The sequence below is a fragment of the Lissotriton vulgaris genome, chromosome 4_1 (assembly GCF_964263255.1).
Source record: "Lissotriton vulgaris chromosome 4_1, aLisVul1.2, whole genome shotgun sequence".
Classification (NCBI taxonomy): Eukaryota; Metazoa; Chordata; class Amphibia; order Caudata; family Salamandridae; genus Lissotriton; species Lissotriton vulgaris.
In genome coordinates this window covers 583,831,490-583,855,859 of record NC_141691.1, presented here as the reverse complement: position 1 = coordinate 583,855,859, position 24,370 = coordinate 583,831,490, and the positions used below count along the sequence as shown (strand labels likewise).

Here is a 24,370-nt window from a genome sequence, read left to right as displayed (position 1 = left end):
TACTTAATGCTGCTTTCACATTTGGCTTCCTACCAAAAAGCATTTCATGTGCCACAGCTACCAATGCTATGGTTTGCTTCTTTGTGTAATTGCACTCTAGACAATATAATTGTTATCTTTAAAAATATATTTAATTGGATGTATACACATAGCATATAAACAAACATGACACACTATTTCAAATAGATATGTTCCCAAAAATAATACTGTAGCAATACTGTGGTGTTCCAGGAGCAGTCAGCAATACTTAACGTACATTTTTAAAGGATATTACAAGTTTTTTTGATGTGCCATACATTCCTGGAAAAAAGCACTCTGCAATTGTTTGTCACACTTACCATGCATATATGTAATATGAACGAGTTGGATGAGGATGAAACTGATGTTCCATATGGGAAGAATATTTGTGCTCTGCAAGTTAGAGTGTTGTCTGAATACTTTTGATTATCTGAGTAATCTAAAGATGAAGCACACATGATGGAGAAAAGATATGCTCTGGAGGGATAGCCCTCGAGAAAATGTTTGCCTACTCCTTTACCTCCTCTAAATTGAGCACGAGTGGCAACTTTGTTTTTGGTCCCTGCAACCTGTACCATTCCCACAATTTACTTTTCAAAAGCTGGCCTTTGGTTTTGTTAGACCCTTAAAGAAACTTCCCATACAGATGCAGAATGCCCTTGCCGTAACAAACCATCATTTGAAGTGGCACAAGGTCAAGTTTATTGAGAGGGTCACTACTTCAGAAGTGTTATAGTTCCTCATTTTTGTCTTTAGAAAGGAAAAGTTTCCAGAAACTTTGCCACGGACAATGGTATGTAGGTCACGAAGGTTGAACCCTCATAGTCACAAAATTAATGTGAACTGAACCCTCCAAGTAGACATTGTACCAAAAAACACAAAGCGCCAATGATAGTCACTGGTTTTGGTAGACCGGGAACTATGTGCAATTTGAGGCTGACTGCGATGGAACTTGGGTTCGCTACACCAACCAAGTTCCTCCTGGTTAAAGACCTTACCTTCTGACTTAGTCCTTTAAGTCCCAACAATAGAAGAATACAATTCTAAAGCCCCAAGGTCTTCAGGGGATTCTCAGGGTGGCGGGCAAACAGGTAGTTGCAGAAAAGACCTTGTGTAATTTATTGTAGTCCTTTAGCATGAACAGAAGATCAGCCTTATTCTCTTAGAGTCCGCTTCTTTGTCCTCTCGGGTCACAAATAGCAGACCGAGTTCCCTTCTTTTATTCGTCAGATCCAGCAGTTTTCTGAAGTAGGTACTTGGAGGTGCCACATTTATGCCTGGCCCTAGTTAGTGGGTGTGAATGATTCCTTGACACCCCCTAACCAATGGGGTCCTGTTCACTCCCTTCCAATTGTGTCCCAAGTTTAATACGTAAAACCCAGAAACAGAAGCCTGATAGGACAAAAGCATGGTCCTTCAGCAACCAGACAGTGCATACAAATGAATCGCCTTGGCATCCGGTTCTCTCTGTTTCAAGTGTTATATGGGGCTCAGGAGACCTGTTGAGCGTGAATTAACACTGCTGTCAAAAGGAAGCCCACAATCCCATCCTTCATATTCTGCCGAGCTCAGAGGAGTCATTTCTGCGCATTCTGGCCAGCCTATTGTATGTTCCTGAGTGGAATTTCACAAGTTTTCCCATATATTCAAACAATAATCGCTGGCTGGGACCTGGGAAAGGATTATGCTAATTAACCTTATGATAGTTCAGGCAGGTAAAGGGTAACTTTATAAATATTTATTTAAGGGTAAACCTTCCTTATTATAAAACATCTGACTGTACAAATGAATTGGACTTTCAATGACTATTACAAATAGTTGCCTAATTATTTTCTAGCTGATCCCATTCCTGAGATACAGTATTAGATACTGACCAACCACACTGAACAATAGCTTTTGGGTGCTAGTCTCTGTATTGTCATGTTAACATTGAATGCTATTTAAAAGAAGGGCAAGCAGATATTTACTCTGCCTTGTGGGCTACACGGCCAACATAGGGGTAAATTATTAATAAATTAACTGCCACTGTTGTGGATGGGACATTAGATGCTGCTGTTCACTAGTCGCATTTAACCTCCAGGCCCTGGGTACACGTTGTACCATGTACTAGGGGCATAATAAGCAGGTTAAATACCTCTATTCGGAATATGCAATTGGTCCATGTTAGTGGGAGCACCTTCACTTTACCACTGGTTAGCTGGTTAAAGCGTATATAGTTCTAAAGTCAGCAGAAATATAGCGTCCAGCAAAAGGCAAAGCTTCCATGGTGCCCACGCAGAAAAGCTGGACTTCCTCTGAATCAAATGTGTTGCTTGTAAACACCTAAGTGGTTTTGCTGCATAATACCACAAGTACCCAAATTGAAATATGTATTCACATTAATAATTACCAACCGTTGTACATGTTATAAAAAGAGAATGCTAGGTTCTTGCTTATTCTTAGAAATGCAAAAGAAAGATACATTACTCTCAGTCCAGCCAAACATCTTGTAAATACTCACAGAATCTAAGAAATATTTCAATTAATATTATAGAGTTACCATGTTCAGTAGTAGCTTCAGAATACATTCTTGGTTGTGTCTGTCTGTTTTGGGTAGTCTGGGTTAAAGCTCACAACTCACAGCTTCACCAGCACTTAATTACTACTCTTTCTGTGGCTAGTTCCCATGCTTTAATCACCTGGACTGCATTTTCTTGCACGTTTATACTACCCTCTTTCCTGCATCCCAGTTACCTACCACTCATAGGCCCTATACGTGGGTCCTCTAGAGCTGGATCTAGTCAGTATTGCTACAGCACGTAGTCTTAAAATATTTTACACAGCGCATCTGAATTGGCATTATTTTATTATATCCATAGGGTATACTTTTTTTTTATAATTATTTTTATTGTGATGAGATTAAGTTAACCAGTACAGTGACCCTCTCGAGGGAACAAGTAGCCAAATGTCCATATCCATGCAGCAAAGTACACAGCCGTTCAGCCCACATCCCGGGGGCCGGGCGGCACATCAAGAACCTTTCTCAAACCACTGCTGCATGGGAGCATCTCTAGCCAACCGTATCTCAAAATCAATGCGGGAATGATCATCACTTTTTCTGCCCCCCACCCCCCAAAACTTTGTTTCTCAAAGAAAATATAAATACAGCATCCCGTGTCAACGCGCAACCATGAACTTACAAAAACTAGCAGCAACACCATTACCCCGTCCCCTTCCACCTCAGAGCCCAATGATCCCTCCCCTAATAGGAGTCACATGAGTTCAGAGCCATCGGCACCCCTCTAGGGTATACTTTAATCCTGACTAGATGCAGCGCTTGTGGACCAACATTGTCTAGCCATGCTAGATGCAGTTTTGTCAAACATTTTCAGGTTTATGTTGAATTAAGGGTGGACATACACTCTATCCTGCCTACATTGAACAGTTCAGAATAAACATTTTTATATAGTGCTTCTTATACCACTGTTTAGATACAATATCAAATTTGTATATTCAAAGTGTTTTATATAGCGCCAACTTGTTGCTTTTCTAATACTTCAGAGTACTTTGAAATCCTGGAAAGAGGAGGAGGAGGAGGAGACAGAAACAGGGGTAAGTGACTTCAAACTGGATAGAATGAGTGAGAAGGGGGTTTAAAGATTGAGACCAGTACAGTGAATATAGGGAGAGAAGGGCACTGAATTCATGGCTAAAAGGCGCGAGTATGGGGCGTGGACTACTCACTTGTCCGCTCTCTATGGATGTTGCCAACAAATCACCCTCTAACTCTAGAACAACCGAAACACCGTACATAAACACAAAATAGGGACTACTGACGCAACAAAGCTTATTGTGCTGTGCACCTCCACCTTGCAGTTCTTTAACTCTTCAGAGAATACTGAATGAACGTTTTTAGCATTTCCTAGGTTACCAGCGTGATGGTGAAAGACATTCCCTGTCATGGGAAGAGTCCCATGACAGGGAAACATAAAACATAAAACGTGCCAGGCAGTTCCCTCTAAGCCCAGCGAAAGCTCCTCTTAAAGAGGTTATGTCTCACTATTTAATGTAGTGGGCCAGGCTCAACTCACACTCTTACCTGTCTGATCGTGAGTGCAACAGCTCAGGAATCAAGACACGTAATGAACTAACACATTTTAGGTCCATACAAAGGTTGTCCGAAAAACTGTTATTTAAATGACACTAAGACTTTGGACACTTATGGGTAACAAGCATTGGCCAAGCTAATAGGTCATGACTATGATTGCTATTTGCATTGACAGTGGTTCTTAGTCCTGCTGTACTGTGCAGCATGGGTCAAAATAGTTGTTTTTAAAAAGCACTAAAATGCTGCCAGTGCTAATGCACTTTTCTTTATTAAAAACAAACAGTGAAGTGGGTTGTGGGATGAGACAACACAGAGGGAGGGCAGGAGAGAAGGATGCGGGTCAGGGGAGAGGGTATGTGGGAGACCACAGTGAAGAACTCGGACAACGGAGGGTTGGTGGGAGGAGAAAGGCAAACGCTGGGTGGGCTGAGCGGAGGAAGCACACAGACAATGCAGGGTGGGTGGGAGGGGCTGGGCAACAAACTGACAACAGACGGTGGGTGGGTGGAGATGGAGGATCAAATAGGTAAGGGGTGTTGGGGAAGCAAGAACAGCAGGGGAAGGTGGGCGTGGAGGAAGCAAAAACAGCAGCTGAAGGAAGGGGAAAAGAGGAACACGGGGGGGGGGGGTACACTAGGGAGACAGCTGGAAACCATGCACTCTTCTTGAGTGCTCAAATGAAAAAAGTCGTTCCTGAAAGATGAGCAGTGGAAGGACACAAGTATTGCGTCCATGCTTCAGGGAAGGAACAAACACAAGAAGAGTAAGGAAAGCCGATGGAAGCCGATTAATAAAAAGCAAGCAAATCAGGGTGATAGTGAAGCCAACAAATGGTAAGCCTAAGGTATGGCTCTAAGCCCACTGTAAGATATCAAAATGTCTTGCATCAGACATGCACCGTCTTAAGCAAAACCTAAAAAATAGTAAAGTAGACAACTGTTTTGTTTTTTTAAAACTCTTTTTATTAACAAAGCTCATGTTCACAGTTATCATATAGGTATGTTGAAACAGCAGACAGGATATCAACATTACGTGGTACAAACTCAGGCAAGCTCGACAATGCAAGGGCTGAAATACACTTAATCCCCTTCCCCCTCCCCACCCCGCTCGGCACAATACCTCCGCCCCGGCCCCATACCCTCTTCCACTTCTTTATACACCCCCTGGACTTATATATAGTTTCCTCAGCCCTTTGACACAAGTTCAGATCTCGCAGCCACTGGTCCTATTGCGGGGGTGCCTGCGCCCCCCAACAACTGGCGATTTTGTGTTTCGCCACTCCAGCTGCCATGGCCAACCAGATCTCATTATGCCTGGACCAGTCCGTGGGCCCTTTGATCATGAGCAAAAACAATCTGGGCTCCACCGGGACCGGCAACCCCACCACTGCTGCCATTGTGCGTGCCTCTTTAGTCCAGTAGGGTACTATGCGCGGGCATTCCCAGAGAATGTGGTAGAACGTCCCCTCTTCCTGACAGCCCCTCACACACAGTGGAGACAAGCTCCTGCCCCATGAGAACAGGTGCGTACGCGGGTAATACACCCGGTTTAAGATCTTTAGCTGGACAAGGCAGAACCTGATCCTAATCGCTACTTCACGGGGACTCTGCAAGGTCTTTGTGGAAGTTTTTAATACACATTTTTTCTTTTCTGACCAGCACAAGACTGATGGTGTTTGTTCTTTGACCTTTCGTTCACTCTTGAGGTTTCCCTCTGAAGTGATCTTTTCAGGTTTTTGTAATGACGAATTATGTATCTAAGACGTTGCTGAAGCTGACTATCTGCATGCCATAAACGTGTATTATTTTGAATTCTTAAAAATTGAAGTACGTGCTGATCTCATGTTTTCTCTAAATGAATTTCCTTAGGAGTGCTTGTTGTCTCACTCGCACTCCCCAGCCTGCCCTGATAAAGGTGTGGCCCCGCCTGGGCCATACACCGAAACGCGCGTCAGTGTTTGAAGCTTGTCCAGCATCCATCTGATTGTGTTCCCCTACCACCTGGAAAACACATGGGACCTGTGTCATCTTATCATCAGTTGGCATTTATACAATGCTGAGGGAAGTGTGACGTTTTATGATTGATGAATGTTTGGATGAATGTGATTGGTAGTATGAATGTAGTGATGTGTGGGACAATTTTTGGATATTGATGAAGCCTATTTATTAGATGTGTAGACTGTTTTATCTTTTTTTGATGATATGGAAATAATAAAAATTGCTATTTTTTCTAAATTTGTCTGTGGTCTTATGGCATAATCCATATGTCAGGGTCAGCTTCAGTGAATATTTTTGGGACTCAAGTATGGGGCCCTCACTATTTTGAATTCTAGGCAGTAGCTTTTTTTGCTTGGCTCCTGCCAATCCTATTCCTCTAATTCTCCCTCACCCATCTCTCCCGCAGAGACACCAACGGGTCGGGCATGTTATTGATGATCTTTCGGTAGATGGTGGACGTGGGCTTTTCGGGAATGGGATCAAGGAGGAGCCTGTCCTCCATGGGAAAGTATTCTGGGACCTAGGTGTCTGAGTGGATATGCGAGCGCAGGGCATGTATGAGGCGCAGGTAGTGGTAGTGTTGGGAGTCGTGTAACTGGAATTCTCGATGGAGGTAGTCAAAGGATCTAGGGGCGCACCCCTTCCATACGTCATCCAAGTATTCGATCCCAATTAACTTCCATCCCTTAAAGCCCGTGAGCCTCCTCACCTCCGCTAGCTGGTCTCCGAGCCATGGAGGGGTCCTGCCTGTCAAGGTGCCCGTCCATCCCAGGAATTTATTGGCCTCCTGCCAGCACTGGAGCACAACCCCCGTGTGCGAGGGCAACCCCCCACTCGGCCGTCGCGAGTAAAGAAGCGGCTCGTAATTGCCACCCGGCATCACAAATCTGTCAATGCGATACGCTGGATCCGAGCTCGACACATAGACCCATTCGTTGATCACTTGTAGCTGGGAGGCCCAGTAATACCACTGGACGTCTGGGAGGGCCAGCCCCCCATCGTAAACCCCTTTTGTGAGCTTCTGCATTGCTATCCTCGGGTTCCCCCCTCCCAAAGCAGCGTTCGCACAGCTTGGGATATACACCTAAGCACCCCGCCTGGAACCAGGTACGGTGTATTTTGCAGGATGTATAGGAGTCGCGGCAATGCTAACATCTTAAATAGCGAAGCCCGTCCCATCAGGGCGAGAGGTAGGGACCGCCAGTGGGTCATGTCTGACGCCAGCCTCGCCAGATGGGGCTCAAGGTTTTTGGTGAAGAAGTCCGCCCTGTCCCTAGTGACATACACCCCCAGATATTTAAAACCGTCCAGCACTATTGAGGCCGAGCAGCTCCTCAGGATCCTTGGAGGAGGACCCGAGAGGGGATAGATGAGGGATTTAGCCCAGTTGATCTTGTAACCAGAGTAGCTGCCGAATAATTTGAAAAGGTGGTAGGGTCTGGCCATGTGAAGGACAATGTCGTCGGCGTATAACGATATACACTCCTCTCACTCGTCATTAAGTGCCAGTCCCCAAAAGGACCTGTCCCTCCGAATCCAATGTGACAACGGCTCAAGTGCCAGGGCAAATAGGAGAGGGGATAGGGGGCACCCCTACCTGGTGCCCTTGCGTAGGGAATTTGCACAAGACATCACCCTATTCACTCTCCCCCTCGCTACCGGCTGTTCATACAACAGGCGCACCCAGCTACAGAAGTCCAGGCCGAAGCCCAGCCTCTGAAGGACCTGGAATAAGTGCTGCCACTCAATACTATCAAAGGCCATTGAGGCGTCCAGCATGCTCAATGCCGTTTGAGTGATACCCACATCCTCGGTCATGTATAGGACCCTATACAGCCGTCTCAAGTTGTGCCGGGTGCTCCTTCGGTGCATGAAACCCGACTGGTCTACATGGATCAGGTCAGGGAGAACTGCAATCAACCTCCTCGCCAAGGCCTTAGCTAATACCTTGACCTCCGCGTTGAGCAGAGAGAGAGGTCGATAAGACAAGCACTGGTCAGCCGGCTTCCCAGCCTTGTGAATGACCACGATAGTTGCTTCTCGCTGTTCCGGCGGGAGCCTCCCCACTTCCCGAGCCTCAAGGAACATCTGCCGCAGGGGGTCGATGATCATGCTGGCCTGCCTCTTATATATTTCCACTGGGAGCCCGTTGGGATCCTGCGCTTTCCCAGCCTGAAGGGAGTTAAGGGCCTCGCCCAGTTCCTCCCCTGTGAGGTTAGACTCCAGATGGTCCGACTGTTCCTGAGACCGTGTGGGCAGCGCAAAGTCCCGAAGGAACTCCTCGCAGTCCTGCTCCGTCCTGGTGCACACCGGCATGTAGACCGTCTGGTAGTATGTCGCAAAAGCCTCAGCTATGCCAATGCCCGTAGACACCAGGGACCCAGACACATCCCTCACCCCTGCCACCCAGGTTCTTTCCCTATCCCGGCGCTTGAGCCACACCAGCAATTTCATGCTCTTTTCGCCCACATCGTATATCCGGTGCTGTGTGGCCAGAGAGTAAGCTCGGGCCTCGACCTCCGCCAACGACCGAAGCTCCTTTTGCTTAAGGGCAAGCTGATGGCAGTGCTCCGGCGAGGGAGATCCGCTGTTCTGCCGCATCAGTGTCTCAACTTCCCTTTCCAACTGCCGAATCTGTAACGATTCTTCCTTTTTTTGAGCTTCAATTAGCGCTTGGACCTGCCCTCGCAGGACAGTTTTGCATGCTTCCCACAAGGTTAGGTGGGAGTCAACAGAACCCCGGTTCTCTCCGAAGTACAACTGGGAACCCTCTCGTAGTTTGTTCGCTATGGAGTCGTCTCTGAGGCGCCAAGGATCAATCCTGGGGAAGGCTGTCCTGACCGTTGGCGCCCCTCTGAGGGCTACGCTTACCGGAGAGCGGTCGGATTTTCCCCGGGCCAGTATGCAAGGTTCCCTAAAGTCCCCCATTTGGTCTCCCCAAGTGAAAATGTGGTCTAATCTGGAGAAGGTCCCATGTCTAGCGGAGTAGAAGGTGTACTGCCTCTGGACATGGTAATGCATGCGCCATACGTCGCTAAGACCCATTGCAGTAACAAAGCCCCGGAGACCTATTTCCCCCCTGTTTCCCCGCCACTCCCCCGAACGATCTAATTCGGCATCCATAACTGCGTTGGTGTCTCCCCCCACTACAAGCGTGCCCAGAGGAAGATCCGCCAGGTGAGTACCCAATTTTTTAAAGGTGGGGCCCTGCAGGCCGGGTGGAATGTAACACGAGGTAAGGACTATGGTCCGCCCCCCCCACTTGATTGCCACAGACACCAAACAACCAGGGTCCTCCGTTAACGTGTCTGTGATTACTGTAGGTAGAGTGTCTCCTGTAGGATACTTCATCTGGGGAGTGGCGCTTCACATGTTGGAGGACCAGTGTCCTTTTGACCTTGTTAGCCAACCCATGGACGTTCCACAACTATATCTTCATGCTAGCCTGCTCACCCATTGCTGTATGGGGCCCTGTGTGTCCACGTATCGTTCCACCTCCATTTTGTGGTACCAAGCAGAGACAACCGTACATATGATTCTGAGTCACCATGAGCCAAACTTAAACTTCCCCTCGAACCAGCCCCCTCTTCAACCCAGACCCCCCTCCCTGCAAAGTGGGCCCCCAACCACCCACCTATAAAACACGCCCCATAAACCCTTATGTCAACCAATCGAGGGAACGTAAGCCTGCAAGCCGCAGAAGTAGACATAAATAATGTCCGGATCGCACACCCTATGGTTGGAGCTCCTTGGAGGACCCCCCCGCCCCTCCCCAATCCCAACTTGCAATGCCGAGAACCTTATTTGTACATACCCAATGTCTGTGAGGACCTCTTCCCGCCACTCATGGCGCAAGCATCAGTCTCGGGTGGACTTACCCTGCACTGAGGGAGCTTCCTGGCCCCAGTAAGCATGCCGCCCCCCTCCTCTCATGAAAATATCACCACATGGGACCCCTACTGCTATAGTCACTTAGCTGGAGTCTGCTCAGTCTCTCAGGGCTCTCGTGTTGGCATCTGTTGGCTTTGAGCCACCTGGCCAATGCGGTTTTGTGCTGGTCGCCGCGGTCCATTGTGGCGGCCAACGGTCCGCCATCACTCCATCCAATTCAGAAAAAGGGGGGTGGTGATGGACAGAGTATCTGAATTAAGCAGAACACTCCTACCCAGTCAACAGATCAGGGCTTGATCCATCACCGTTTTTTAGCTCACTGCACCATCCCAGCTCAGAACCTGGCTACATGCAAATTAGTCTGTCCCTGGCCAAGTGCATCATGGGAACAGGGCAGACCAAACTACCAAGCCAATTCTTTTACTGGAAAGGAAACCAGCTTCCGGGGACCGGTTTCTGGCATTACAGCCATCTTCGGGCCGTCGTTTTCCGCCGCGCTGTGTTGGCTCCCACCGTGGCGTTCATCCTCTTTGCCCCCGGCTACGGTATATTTGTCGATGTGATTGGCTTGGCCTTGCGCGGGCATCCTGTTACACCCCATATTGGTAACTGCGCCTCACCAGTCCACTCAGCGCCCGGCAAAGAGACCACTCTCTCACAGACCTCCCTGACTCCCTGGCCGATTGCGGCACTCTGAAACCCCCTGTTGCTCGGCAGACGCTCTGCCGGCGTCAGGCACTTCAACCAGGCAGGAGCCCCTCGTCTCGCGTGAGGCCTCAAGTCTGTGCCACTACTCAGCAACCCCCGTCACTCCTCGGCCCGGCTCCACAAACTCAATCGCACTTGCATGCGGCCAGAAGTGCGACACACTCACTGCGGCCCCCCTCTATGGCCCCGCCCCGCACTCCAGACTGGTGGAAGGCCCTGAGAACTCCAACCCGCCTGTTAGAAACGGGACCCTGGCCGGCCAAGACTCGCGTCGAGGTCAGTCAGGGATCGCCATTTCTAAAGTCAGGGCAAGGGAGTCACACACCAAGGTAACCCCCACTCGCCCTCTAGGTAACGTGGCACGAGCAGTCTAGGCTAAACTTGGAGGCGGTATGAGTTAAGTATTTGCGCACGCACCCCAGCAACAACACCCAAGGCCCACCACAAAGAAAGACTCCACACAAGGATATATATAAAAAATAGCCTTTGTATCATAATAAACAACACATTAGATAACACACGCAAACTGTACAATGTGCCAGGGGCACGGGCAAAAAAGGGGAATTATGTACAGGCCAGGGCCACATGGACCACTGTCAGGGGTAGGTACTTGTCAGAAAATAATACTGGTAGGTATACACTTATGTCGTAAACATAGAATGAGTAGCACCAAAATTATAAATGCAACACACATCCCGTAATCACTGGAACAGAGTAAAGACCTCCTACGCAACCCTAAAACACTGTAGGAAATCACGCAGGTAACTAGGACCTTCTCAGCAGGACCTAAGGAAGGAATACCAACACCTAAGCAATTCACTCTTAGCAAAGGGAAGGAAACCTAAACATAAAATGGGATATCAACAATCCTCTATGCAGGTCACATTTAGCAAAGTGGATAACATAAAATGGGACATCACCAATCCTCTATGCAGGTCACATTTAGCAAAGTGGATAACCATAAGATGGGACATCACCAATCCTCTATGCAGGTCACATTTAGCAGAGTGGATAAACCTAAAGTGGGATGTCAACAATTGCACATGAGGTATTAAACACAGAGGTGCAGATTAGAACATTTTGCGCAAGAATCAATACACAGAAATTACAATGCGCGGGGTGCACGTAGCACAACACTCACAACTGTCCCTCAGGCCAACTCAAGTCTCAGTGTCATGGAGGCCTGCGCAGGCAGCACAGAACACAAAGCCTAAACGTGGCAACTGTCCACTAAGTGCTGGACAGTTGTTAAACAGGAAAAGTTAGGGCAACGTTGGAGCCAGGAGGGCTCAAGAACAAGGTGGGGAGACACAGTGTGGGAGCCTCGGGGCTACAACCAACTAGCTGCCTGTGTCCCCCTAGAGCCTCTCAGGGCTCGCTGAACAAAATGTGCAAATTAGAGCTCCGCGCTCTAAATCAATGAAAAATGCCCCAGAGCCTCTCTGGGCCCTAAATCAAATAGGGCGTCTGAACCTCGCAAGGCTCGCAAACTCGCTGGTGGCGTGGAGCCTCTCGGGGCTCGGAATACGTAAATTGCCCCCAGGAGCCTCGGGCTCCTAAATCAACACTTGGCCACGTTGGAGTCCCTCACGGGGGACTCGAAGATAGATAATGCCCCCAGAGCCTCGCAGGGCTCCAAATCAATTGGCCGGGATCGTTGGAGTCCCTCACGGGGGACTCAAGAATTACACAATGCCCCAGGAGCCTCTGGGCTCAACACAACGAGGGCCTCGCTCGGCCCGCACACGGAAGGGGAGGGGCGGGCACCGACAATGTGCCCCGACGCCCTCCTCCCGTCCCTCGCTCTCCCTCGGCCCCGCTGCACTCACCGGGTCTCCTGACGGCAGCAGCGCGGGGCTCCTCTCCTCACTCGGGAGCCTCGCGGACACTGGAGCAGGCTTCCTTGGTCTCCCGCCTGGCCTCGTCACGACGTCCTTCTGCCTGACTTCCGCCGGGGCCGCCAATGGCAGCGCGGCCCTGGGGGTCAGGAGGCGGGACTTCCGGGTCGCGGAAGGCAGCGGCCCGGCAACAGCTTTCGGTGCTCCTGGGCCGCGGCGGTGATTCCTTGGCAATGCCGAGTGGCCACCGGCTCGTAATCAATAAAAGAACACGGGGCAATGCCGGGTGGCACCGGCTCTCAAATTAAAAGATAAAGCGAGGTGGGCACTCGCTCGCCCAAAAATCGGCGAAATCGGCTCCATTGCTGGGTGGGCACCGGCAATGTCAATAAAGCGCTCCCAAGCGCTCTGGGAGCACAGGATAAGCGCGCTCAGCGCTACAAGGCAATAAAAGCGCGCCTAGCGCTATAAATCAAGATCAGAGTGCCTCCAGGCACAGCAAAGCTCCAGCAGGGTCTGGAGGCAGGCAGAGGGGCAAGGCAGGGCCAGAGCCAGCACACTGGGTCTCCAGGCAGGGAGACAGCCAAGTGGCGGTCCTCTTGGCCCCTGCAGCAGCAGCAGCCCCCTCTGGCAAGATCCTGGAAGAAAACCAAAGACAGGACAAATTGTATGGGGACACAGCCCCTTCTTATACAGAAAAACCCCTTTGTCTCAGGGTGCAGGGTGGGGGAAAACCAGTCGCAGCTGGTTTTGAAGTACTCGGTTTACCTCAACCACCCTCTCTATTCACTGGCAGGGCTAGGGCCATCAGTCGCACTACAGGGGGTGGAGCCAGCATTGTCTGGGGAAAGTCCAGGCCCATCAGGGACCAGGGGCACTTCTCCCAAGCCATCAAGCATGCTGATCTCACACTCACCACCGGGCAGACCCATCCAGCCTTCCTGGAGCCAGGCTCACCAGCCAGCTCCAGCCAATCACACTGCAGGCATATTTTATAGTAATATGCCAAGTCCTAGAAATGGCATTTCTACTCATGACACACACATGCCACATACACCATTGCAAAGCATTCATTCCCACGAACACGCACATACCAAATTCGAGCATGCACTCCCCACACATCAGGAACTACTAGGGACACAGACATTCCCCATGCATCCCTATGGGAGAGCAGGCCAGCCTAACTACATGCACGCACTTTACTCTGGGACACAGAGAAAAAGTGCGCACAGACCAGTAAATCATCCACGCATATCACAGATCTAAAGCAAAAAGATTAGGGGTGAACCTGCCTTAAGGGCCAAGTCCAACACCGCCTATATCAGGTCGGTCGGCGGTTGCCTATACGACACCGGCGGAGGACAGCGCAGAAGTAGATTAGTAGTAGACCACAGTGAAGAGTTATTCTGGTGAAGAAAAAGCTCCTGGCAGGATTAGGTGCCAGCTGTCCGGATTCTTTGAGCACTGCATGTATGAAACACAGCATCCATGATACCAACTGATCTCAATAATCAGCTGTTGAGCAAAGATTAAAATAGAACTCTTTACACTTGTCCTGCTGGGGAGAGAATACAAAGCAATAATTTGGCTTTGTTTTGCTATGTGACGAGTGATATAACTTGACTTAATTCTGATGTAAAGTTTTTCTAAAGACTTACTACCTTCTTCTATAACAGATTACATTTCTATTATTTTTCAGGTATTGCCAGTTAGATTAGTTCTTCAAGAAAAATTCTGTAGTTCACCCTCAAAGAAAAAAAAAAGTTTGTTCAGGAGTTCTGTTCTTCGCTTATTGGTTAGTTTAATATACTTTTAGGTGTTTCTACTCCACTCTTTAAAGATAGGCGCTGTGACTGAGCATTTTTCCGTCTGTGTTATTGTTGTTGAGTTTCTGTAGTCATGATGATCTAATGTACAGTTCCAAAAAACACAATAGCTAAGATTTTGGCTCGTTGGTGCACTTCTGTAACCTTGCAGTCACTAACAACTTTGCAGGTATTTGTAAACTCATTTTTACAATTTATAGGACCTGGAACCCCTTCCTAAGGTTAAATTAAGGTTGCTTTTTTTCTGGGGCTCTAATTCTGGGATTTGGATTAGATCACTCATAGGGCACCTTGTAGCTTCTCAAAAAAAAAAAAAACCACATACCCTCTGTTAGACCTTGCCTTCTCTACAGTCACTCCCAAACGTTTTGCCTTCTTCCCTCCTGTTATCCGAACCTGTTTTTTTTGGCTTTTAGGACAGTGGTACAATTCCTTACACCTGATTAGTACATTTAATGTACTTCTAATTCCCTTGTATATGGTAGAACGGGTAGCCAGGGCCTGTAAAGTAAAAGCTAATAGTGAGCAGCAGTCCTCATTGTATCACCCAATAAAAGTAGTCTTTTAAAACTTGCCTCAGGACTGCCAGTGTAGCCTGTAGTGCAGTTGTAAACTGCCTATTCAACCTGGCGAACAAAATCTTGTGCCATGCCTAAACCTTCCTTTTCAATACATATAGGCCACTCCTAAAGTAGGTCCTAAACAGGGCAGGGTGCATTCGAAGAAAAAAAAAAGTAGGGCATGTGCTTTAAAGTTATACATGTCTTGGTAGTAAAAAACTACTTTTTCACTACTGTAAGGCCTACCTCTTCACAGGATAACTTTGGGTTACCTTATTACAGTTAAAACATGCTAACTTGTGACTGGGAGCATGTAGAAATAACATGTTTAGACTCAACTGAATTGTAATATAAAATCGTATTTAATGTTAAACTCAGATTTTGGATTAAGATGCCATGGTTGGAAAGTTGTCATTTTCCTGTCCTAAACTTTCTGAGGTTGTCTGAGTGTCCAGTTGCCTGGGCCTGATAATTGCTCCTCCATCAGGAATTTGTTTTGGGCCCAGACAGTGAACAATGGGACCTGGTTAAAGCTGCCGCCAGAGGGTAAGGAAGTAACTTTTCAGAACCATATGTGCGGGTAGACTAGATGGTTCCCACACTTCAAAGGATGGCAGCCGGTATAAATATTGGACTTCCTCATCAAAACACTTATGGACCTGTGGACATTACAGAAGGACTGCCTTGTTCTTCTGAGGTCTCCCAACCGCTTGAGGCCTGTCTTGTTCTTCAGATGACTGCCTGCTGATTCCAAAGGACTGCCTTGCTACTTGAGCCCTGACTTGCTCTTTAGAGGTCTCCCTTGCTGCTTGAAGTCTGCCCTGCTCTCCGAGAAGGAAGACTGGGCCTGCTCCCTTCATCCTAGGCTAACCCGAGCAACTCAAAAGGTTATTTGGCTTACCTCCTGTTCTGAGCTACAGGGGCATAGCAAGCTCCAGTTGCCTCCCTGCAATTGCACAGCTGACATGCTGCAACAGGCTCTGCCTGGACCCTCAACTGGACCTACCTCAGCCCTGGTATCCTCTGCTAGAATGAGTTCCTGATCCCCAAGAGGTGCCTACCCAGGACCCTTGGCCGGCATTTGTTGAGCTCCTCCTTTGAAATTCTGAAGTTTTGAATTCTGTGCGCCAGACTTTGAAAAGTTAACCTTTTTGGTATGACTAATCTGGTACTTGTATCTGGCCCACACTCCATCCTTAACCTAAACATTTTACGTTGCACCGGTCTAGCACAGTCAGATACCCATGGTTAGCGATTTCTACTTCTTGGGGCTATTTTTATCGACGCTTTTAAAATTGCATACCTACAGTTGTCTATATTAGATGTTTGTCCTTTTAGTCTCATTTTATTTATTAAGTTTTACTTCATTTGTTTTCTCAATTGGTGTGAGATATCTCTTGTGGTGTTTTCTCTTTATTGCTGTTTGTGTGCTACATAATAAATAATTTACATGTTGCCTCCTCCGTTAAGCCTGAATGCCAGGCTACCAGAGGGTTAAGCACAGATTAATTTTGTGACTTTTGTGATTCACTCTTGACGAGGATTGTGGTTGTTGCTTGATAAGGGTTTTCATCTCCCTCAATCAAAAACTCAATTTCTCCCTTTTTGTCTGTCACAAGGCCAGTATTGTGGTGCAAGTTTAATCTCCTACCTTAATTATGACAATGCTTTAAATGTGTACCTTTACAACACTGCACAGTCCACAGATGATGCAGGTTGCCTCCATTTTAATAATCCATGGGTAAAGGAAAAGAGATCTCAGATGCAGAAAAAACTGCACTGGTCCTGTGTAGGGACCATTTTTTTTTCTCCAGATTTGTAGTTTTAGTTCAATACCTTTAATGGATTAGCACCTGACCACTTGGCAGCTAAGCGCACACGTTACATCCTCTCTCTGTTTCATATGAATACCAGAAACGGTTTCAGCTGTAGCCTTAGGTTTACATCTTAAGGCAAGTAAAACAAGTTGGTAAGTGCAGCACATGGTGTGGGGTTCCCTTTAATGGTAGATAAGGGCCAGGGGGGACCCCATACTTTCATGGCACTACAATTTATTTAATATCACAAATTTCAGCTGCAAGATTCATAGTTCCAAAAAGCTTAAAATAGATTTAATAAAAAGCTCTGGTTTTGGTTAGGGAATCCTGCATGAGAGATGATTTGTTCATAAAGAATTTGTTGGTACTTTTTGTTTGGTTTCTATAATCCTGTATGGTTGCAGGTGTTGATTTGAGTTATACAATCAATTCCCCACGTTAGACCATCCAAGGTTTTACTTGATGTGAAACCATGCCTGATTGTTAGTGCTGTTGGGTGCTGGCACCAGTGGTATCCAATTATGTTTCATTGTCTGTTGGATCAGCTCTGTTGCTTGTACAGGAGAAGTACCTTGGAGTTGGAATTGCATACTTTGGACCTAGTGGAATTTGGATTCTTCACAGTATTAGCAGAAACATGGGGGTTCCTCGCTATGGATGGTCACCTTATTACAAAATTCCAAACATAAAACATGACCAGTACCAATCAGAGGAACTATTGACTCAAACACTAGAGCTACGACACATTGGCACACTCTGACTCTGAATGCCTCTCTGGACTTCACTACTACGAGGAGCAGTTGTTTTTGCCATGTGATGCTTCAGATGTCTTGCAGTAAATGCACTAACTCCAGGCAAAGTTGGAATCACTGGGCTGAAAGTGTAACAGAAAGCACGTACTCTCAACAGTTGTAAGCACATTTTTAGGTCTCGCCTGTCGATGCGCATCGAGCAAGCGAGACTATTGCGAGTTATCCACTCTTTATCCACACTGCAAGGAATCGTGGCGATTCCTTGCAGTGCCCGTGACTTTTAAGGTCAATGCGCATGCGCATTGAGCTTATGCGCATGCGCATTGACCTTAAAATCGCGTGCGCGTGCACGTCCGTCTCCTAACAACACACACACACCCTCTCCCCCGCTCCGCCCCCTCCCGCCGTGTCGCATTTCTCTTTCTCCTCCCCCTCCCCTCTCTCCCCTCCGTCTCGTTTCACACACACCCTCTCCCCCGCTCCGCCCCCTCCCCGCCAACACCGCCTCGCGAGCTCGTCATTCCAAACCCGCCCTCCCCCGCCTGACCCCGAGCCTAGTTTTCCTGGTCTCTCACTATCCGTTCCAGCAAATGTATCACATTTCAGTTTTCTGAGAGGGCTGACTGAATATAGCGGCAGATACATTTTCATGTTTTTGAGTTAGGATCTACAAATCAGGCCCTAGCAGAAAACAATTTAGTTGTCACAGATGATACTGTGAGTAAAAGTTACATATAAACCATTCAGTGAATAATTGTCTGTGTTTTCGGTGCGTGAAATTAATTAAATTGTTTGGTCCATCGGTCAATTTAAAATGTCTGTCTATTTTTGAAGAATTTCCCAGCTTGGAGTTTTTAGAATATGGTCACCCTAGTTCAGGCTCCTACACTATGCTAGCTTAAAACACTCCGACTAACCCTCAGTAGCCCTCCTTACAGGCCCCTCCTGTTGCAATCTATGGAGAGCCCCCGTCTCCCTGCTGTGGGAGCCGGAGGATAGAGGCCGGAGAGGTCACTCCTCCAGGAGCTCTGAGATTGCTGCCATGGCCGGGCTGGGCTGCACGCTCTGTTCCTGCTCTTGGTGAGTGTTTATGCCACCGGTGTTAAAAGGCTGCCTCAATTCCGGTGTACGCTCTTCCCTGGTTAGAAATTGGTGTCTTGTTTCTAGGGAGAAGTTTTCGGGTGTGGAGTAAAAACATTTTTTTCCTGCACTAGTTGGAACCACTGAAGCCGGTCCCTCCAGCGGGAAAAGAGGCGTGCCGCGGGCTGCTAAAGACCAGTACACGGATGCAAGTAAAACTGCGCCAGTGGCTCGTATGACCTTGAGCGATCCATTCAAATGCTTCTCTGCATCTATCTGCTGCTACAGCCATAACAATGTCTCTGCTGGACTCGGGTTTAGCCTGCATGTTATTGGCTCCGGCGCCAAAGGTGGTGGTTTTCAATGGTGCATTATCTGAAGGTAAATTCACATACCCATGTTGCCGTGGTGCCCTCTCGGAGTCAGCCCTTATGCTCTGTTCTGCTCCTTGCAAAGTTGGCGAATGCTTGGTATGCGCAAGACTGCTTTGCACGTTCAAATCAACAGAGACATTATTTGTTTACTTACATTTCCTTGATGATAATACTTTCTAAAGCAGGCGTCTGTTTATTGCTGCAAATCGGGTGTAACTTGGGCAAGCTTTAAAAAAATTGTCCAACAATAGCGACTTTGCGCAGCATGACCGGATTTTTATCCCTTTTTTCATATTTACCTTTGCAAAAACTTGCACAGAGCGCAGACGATGTCAGGAGTGAGTCAAAGGGAGAAAGCTTGGGAGAGGATGTGGTCTGACGGCTAGAGCTGCTGACTTTGGTGCTGAAAACCAAGGTTCAAGCCTCGGGGTCGACTCCACATCCTGTGATTCTGGGCAAATCACCTAATCTCCCCGTGCCTACCAGAAATTTAAAAAAACGAATGTGGCCCTTAGAGCTACTCACCCTCACTCACCCTCACTCACCCTCGACCCCTCACTCACCCTCACTCATCCTCACTCATCCTCAACATCTCACCCTCACCCACCCTCAACCCCTCACCCTAACTCACAATAACACTCTCTCACCCTCACCCTCACTCACTCTCACTCACACTCACCCTCAACACCTCACTCACCCTCAACACCTCACTCACACTCAACTCCTCACTCACCCCCACCCTCACTCACCCTCACCCTCACTCACCCTCAACACCTCACCCTCACACAGTGCAATAGGTCTCGCAGGATTTTTAGTTAAAGCTTTTACATTTGCTTATTGCTTTTTTGATTTGTAATTCTTTTGCATTGCCTACAAAAAAATAAAATGCAAAAGATTTACAACAAAAAACCTATAAACAATTCTAAAAGCACTAACTCTAATGCTGCGAGACCTATTGCATTTCTAATGCTTGTTATTTATGGTGCAGAACGGGTGAGAACAGTTCTCTTTTTTCTTGTTCAGGAAGTTTTGATTCTTTATCAAATAAAATGCTAATTTGTTAACACACACTGTTTTTACAGGGGAAAATTAAGTGCCTTTGTTACACAAACCTTAGCCTTTTCCTAGACAGGACTACTTTCCCCTTTTCACCAGTGTGACTCCCCCAAATCATAAGATGTTTGCGGGTTTAGTCTCTCTAGTGCTATTTTTTAGGTCGAGCTATGAGACCTGTTCTATATACTTTGTGGTACAAAAGGGGGTGGTGATGGACAGAGCATCTGAACCAATCAAACACTCATACCCAGTCAAAAGATCTGGGTTTGATCCATCACCGTTCTTTAGCCCACTTTGCCACCCCAGTTCAGACATGGCTATATGCAAATCAGTCTGACCCTGTGCCTCATGGGAACAGTCCAGCCCGAACTGCCAAGACATGCTTTCCCTGGACCGGAAACAAGCTTCCGAGGACCGGTTTCTGGAATTCTAGCCGTCTTCAGCCCGGCTTGCTTGAATCCAGTGGCAAAGTGAGCAAGGGACTCCCGTCTGAGCATACCCTGCCACACTTATGGCGGCCAAAGCGGTACAAAAGGGGGTGGTGATGGACGGAGCATCTGAACCAATCAAACACTCACACCCAGTCAAAAGATCTGGGTTTGATCCATCACCGTTCTTTAGCCCACTCTGCCACCCCAGTTCAGACATGGCTATATGCAAATCAGTCTGACCCTGTGCCGCATGGGAACAGTCCAGCCCGAACTGCCAAGCCATGCCTTCCCTGGACTGGAAACAAGCTTCCGAGGACCTGTTTCTGGCATTCCAGCCGTCTTCAGCCCTGCTTGCTTGGATCCAGTGGCAAAGTGAGCAAGGGACTCACGTCTGAGCATACCCTGCCACACTTATGGCGGCCAAAGCAGTACAAAAGGGGGTGGTGATGGACGGAGCATCTGAACCAATCAAACACTCACACCCTGTCAAAAGATCTGGGTTTGATCCATCACCGTTCTTTAGCCCACTCTGCCACCCCAGTTCAGACATGGCTATATGCAAATCAGTCTGACCCTGTGCCTCATGGGAACAGTCCAGCCCGAACTGCCAAGCCATGCCTTCCCTGGACCGGAAACAAGCTTCCGAGGACCGGTTTCTGGCATTCCAGCCGTCTTCAGCCTGGCTTGCTTGAATCCAGTGGCAAAGTGAGCAAGGGACTCACGTCTGAGCATACCCTGCCACACTTATGGCGGCCAAAGCGGTACAAAAGGGGGTGGTGATGGACGGAGTAACTGAAGTTTGCTAATACAATATAATGAATATAGTAATCTGTGGCAATGGTGATCCTATATTAACAAATCTATCTTTAGTTAGTCCCACATCTCCAACTAAGCTTTTATTTAGATAGGATACCCTTAATAACCAATAGATTTGTTTTCACTTCCAGTATATGTCATTATACCTATAGTATGAAATAAGATACATTTGTTAATATAGGATCACCATTGCCACAGATTTCTATATTCATTATATTGTATTAGCAAACTTCCGTTTTTCTGACAACACTGTCCCCATGTTTATAATTTAGCCACTATATTGTTGCCTGTTTTTCCCCAGAGTTAGTAATTATGCACAATTCAAGTTATTGTGATGCCCCCTTCTATCTTAAACCATGTGACATTTTCGCATTTGATTAATGGTTTTATCTCATTTTGAGAGTACCTTTTCTTCTCACCAAAACAAGCTTGATATTTGTACAATATGACAAACATATGTGTATTCTCTGGTAAATGGCCATATTTACCACTGATTTTGGTTAAATGTTTTTTATGCCAAAAACAAAAATAATATGTCTCACTGCACACTTGCACTGTTATGAGTATGTAACGTATATCTTGTTATTGACCTAATTTTACACCGATTGCGCCGAAAGTCACGACACATTGGTTCTATCCCTGACACTAGGCATTTACATTATTCCTAGGTTAATAAACTACAGCAACTGCTGCAAAACACTAAAGAAGTTTTCCTGTTCCCAACCCTTCTGTGTTGGTTTCCACTTCACGGGTGTTCCTTCTTACCACATATTACGCAATTCCATTTATTTTGACTTCTTAATTACTATTTGATTATTTTCTTCCAGCCCTGAAGAGTCGCAGCCATATGTTGTGACGAAACACGCGTCGGCTTGATTTGTATTTACAGTGATTCCCAGGTGGGGTACACTGTGGGTGAATAAAACCTTTGAAAACTATACGCTTTGTCCGGTCTATCCCTACTATCACTAGTCTAAGACAAACCAATCTATTTATACATATTGTGTGCTCTGGACCTTTTGCCTAATTGCAATTAGGCTTGAACTCCCAAGGCCCCTACCCATCAGCATGGCCATTTATTGGATCCAGTATTTGCTAATTGGGGAGAAGTTGAAGTGAACACCCCATCCCCTGGTCCGACCATTTCTTTGTTCCCTTTGTGGTAAAGATCCCAGAACCTAGAGCCCCTGAGCAACCTATGCTAAACTACCCGTGTCGAAAATGGGCTGGCTTCTCACAGTTGAAGTTTAACGAGGCTCTGACAAAAGGAGGGCAGCCGGGGGGTATCTATGTCGAAACTGCCTGCTGTAATCTTGAAAGACGTATAAGAGAAGCTCTTGATAGCATAGCCCCGCTACATCTGAATAAAACAGTGAGTAGACTTCAGAAATCGGCACCGTGGTACAATGACTATTTGCGCCTAGCAAGGACAGAGTGCAAACGTCTAGAGAGGCAGTGGAGGACAGCCTTTCTTAGTCAGGCCAAGTTGGAGTATTATAAAAAGCGGAGAACATATCATGGGCTAATCAGACGGGTCAAGGCCACTTCCTATGCGGAGAGAATTGGGGCAGCAGAAAATTCCACTAATGAATTATTCAAGATCTATAAGGAGATTTCCTCACTTAAATCATCTATTACTCCCACGGAAAGTTCAGAAGAATCCTGCAATCGCATTTCGGGCTTCTTCTCAGAGAAAGTGGAAAAAATATACTCTTCCTTTCCGGGAGCCAAAAAAACGGGTGCAGAGTTTGTGGAGCCTATGGGAGATGTTGGGGGAAACCAGAGGCTGGATAGTTTTACTACCACCCCCCACCCTCCCCCCTCCGAGTTGCTCTGCACGATCTGCAGTTCTATAAAGTCGGGTTCACCCAGGGATCCTGCCTCACCTAAACTGCTTGGGGAAAGTATTGCCATTCTTGAGCCTTATATCGGGCATCTTCTAGATGTGTCATTTAGTACGCACACCGTGCCTGATGGCTGGAAGCATGCCGTAGTACTTCCACTTCAGAAGAAGCCTAACATCAGCATGGAGAAATTGGATAACCTTCGCTCTATCTCGCTGCTACCTTATTTGGCAAAAGTGGCTGAGAAGGCTGTAAATTTACAACTCATGGCCTATATGGAAGAAGCCAACCTTCTCCATCCGACGCAGTTTGGGTTTCAGTCACTCCACTCTACGGAGTCAGCTCAACTTTTGGCCATTGAGGCCATTAGGCAGGGAGTGGATGAGGGGCAGACAATGGCTCTCATCCTTTTGGACCTGAGCGCCGCCTTTGACACTGTAGCACATTACACCTTGCTGCAGTGTCTGAATAAGGGCAGGGTCTCAGGCGCGGCACTAAAATGGATACAATCTTTTCTGACGGAACGCAGTTTCCAGGTCAGACAGGGCGCCCATTACTCTAGAGCCGTGAAACTGGATCAGGATGTGCCCCAGGGCTCTGCCCTGAGTCCCACCCTATTTAATCTATACGTATCCCCAGTGGCCAGTATAGTGGAGGGTTTTGGAATCCGGATTGTGTAATATGCCGATGAGACACAGCTGGTTATCTCGCTATCCCGGGCGCCTGATCTGGCTGCATCCAGCTTAAGAGCTTGCATGAGCTTGCCTCCTGGATGGATAACAACTGCCTGAAGTTGAACGGTAGCAAGACAGAGGTGCTCGTGGTGGTGGGGGGGGGAGGGGGAGGTCCGTCTGTGTGGTCATCGGCATGGTGTGGTCATCGGCATGGTGGCCACCCTGCTTAGGCCCAGTCCCTATGCCGTATCCCCAGGCTAAGAACCTGGGTGTATGGGTAGATTCGGACCTTACATTCAAACCTCAGATCAGACATGTGGTGGGGACTTGTTTTGGTGTCCTCAAGCGTCTACGCAAAACTATGGACCTTCGTCCTATAGAAGCTAGGAGGACGCTGGTGCATGCTCTTGTCACTTCGCGATTAGATTATAGCAACATATTGTATTTAGGTGCCACGGTCAGGATTCTTGACCGGTTGCAGGTGTTGAAAAATGCGGCGGCTCGGTTGGTCCTTATGGCTTCCAAGAAGGGCGGCTTCCAAAAGGGCCTTGGACGCTCTTCACTGGCTTCCTGTCAGGAAGAGAATTCTGTTTAAGGCCCT

At 47.5% G+C, this 24,370-nt stretch overlaps 1 protein-coding gene across 5 annotated transcripts in view; it reads left to right on the top strand.

Moving 5' to 3' along the window:
• The window catches only part of NT5C3A (5'-nucleotidase, cytosolic IIIA), a 459,065-nt gene that overhangs the window by 190,602 nt on the left and 244,093 nt on the right, over positions 1 to 24,370 (top strand). Inside the window, exon 2 of one of the 5 annotated variants that reach the window (XM_086964808.1) lies at positions 3,559 to 3,609. The exons of the other annotated variants lie outside the window; for them this stretch is intronic. Within the exon in view, the coding sequence (XP_086820934.1) occupies positions 3,559 to 3,609 (51 nt within the window). The remainder of the gene's footprint in view (positions 1 to 3,558; positions 3,610 to 24,370) is intronic. 5 annotated transcript variants of the gene reach the window in all.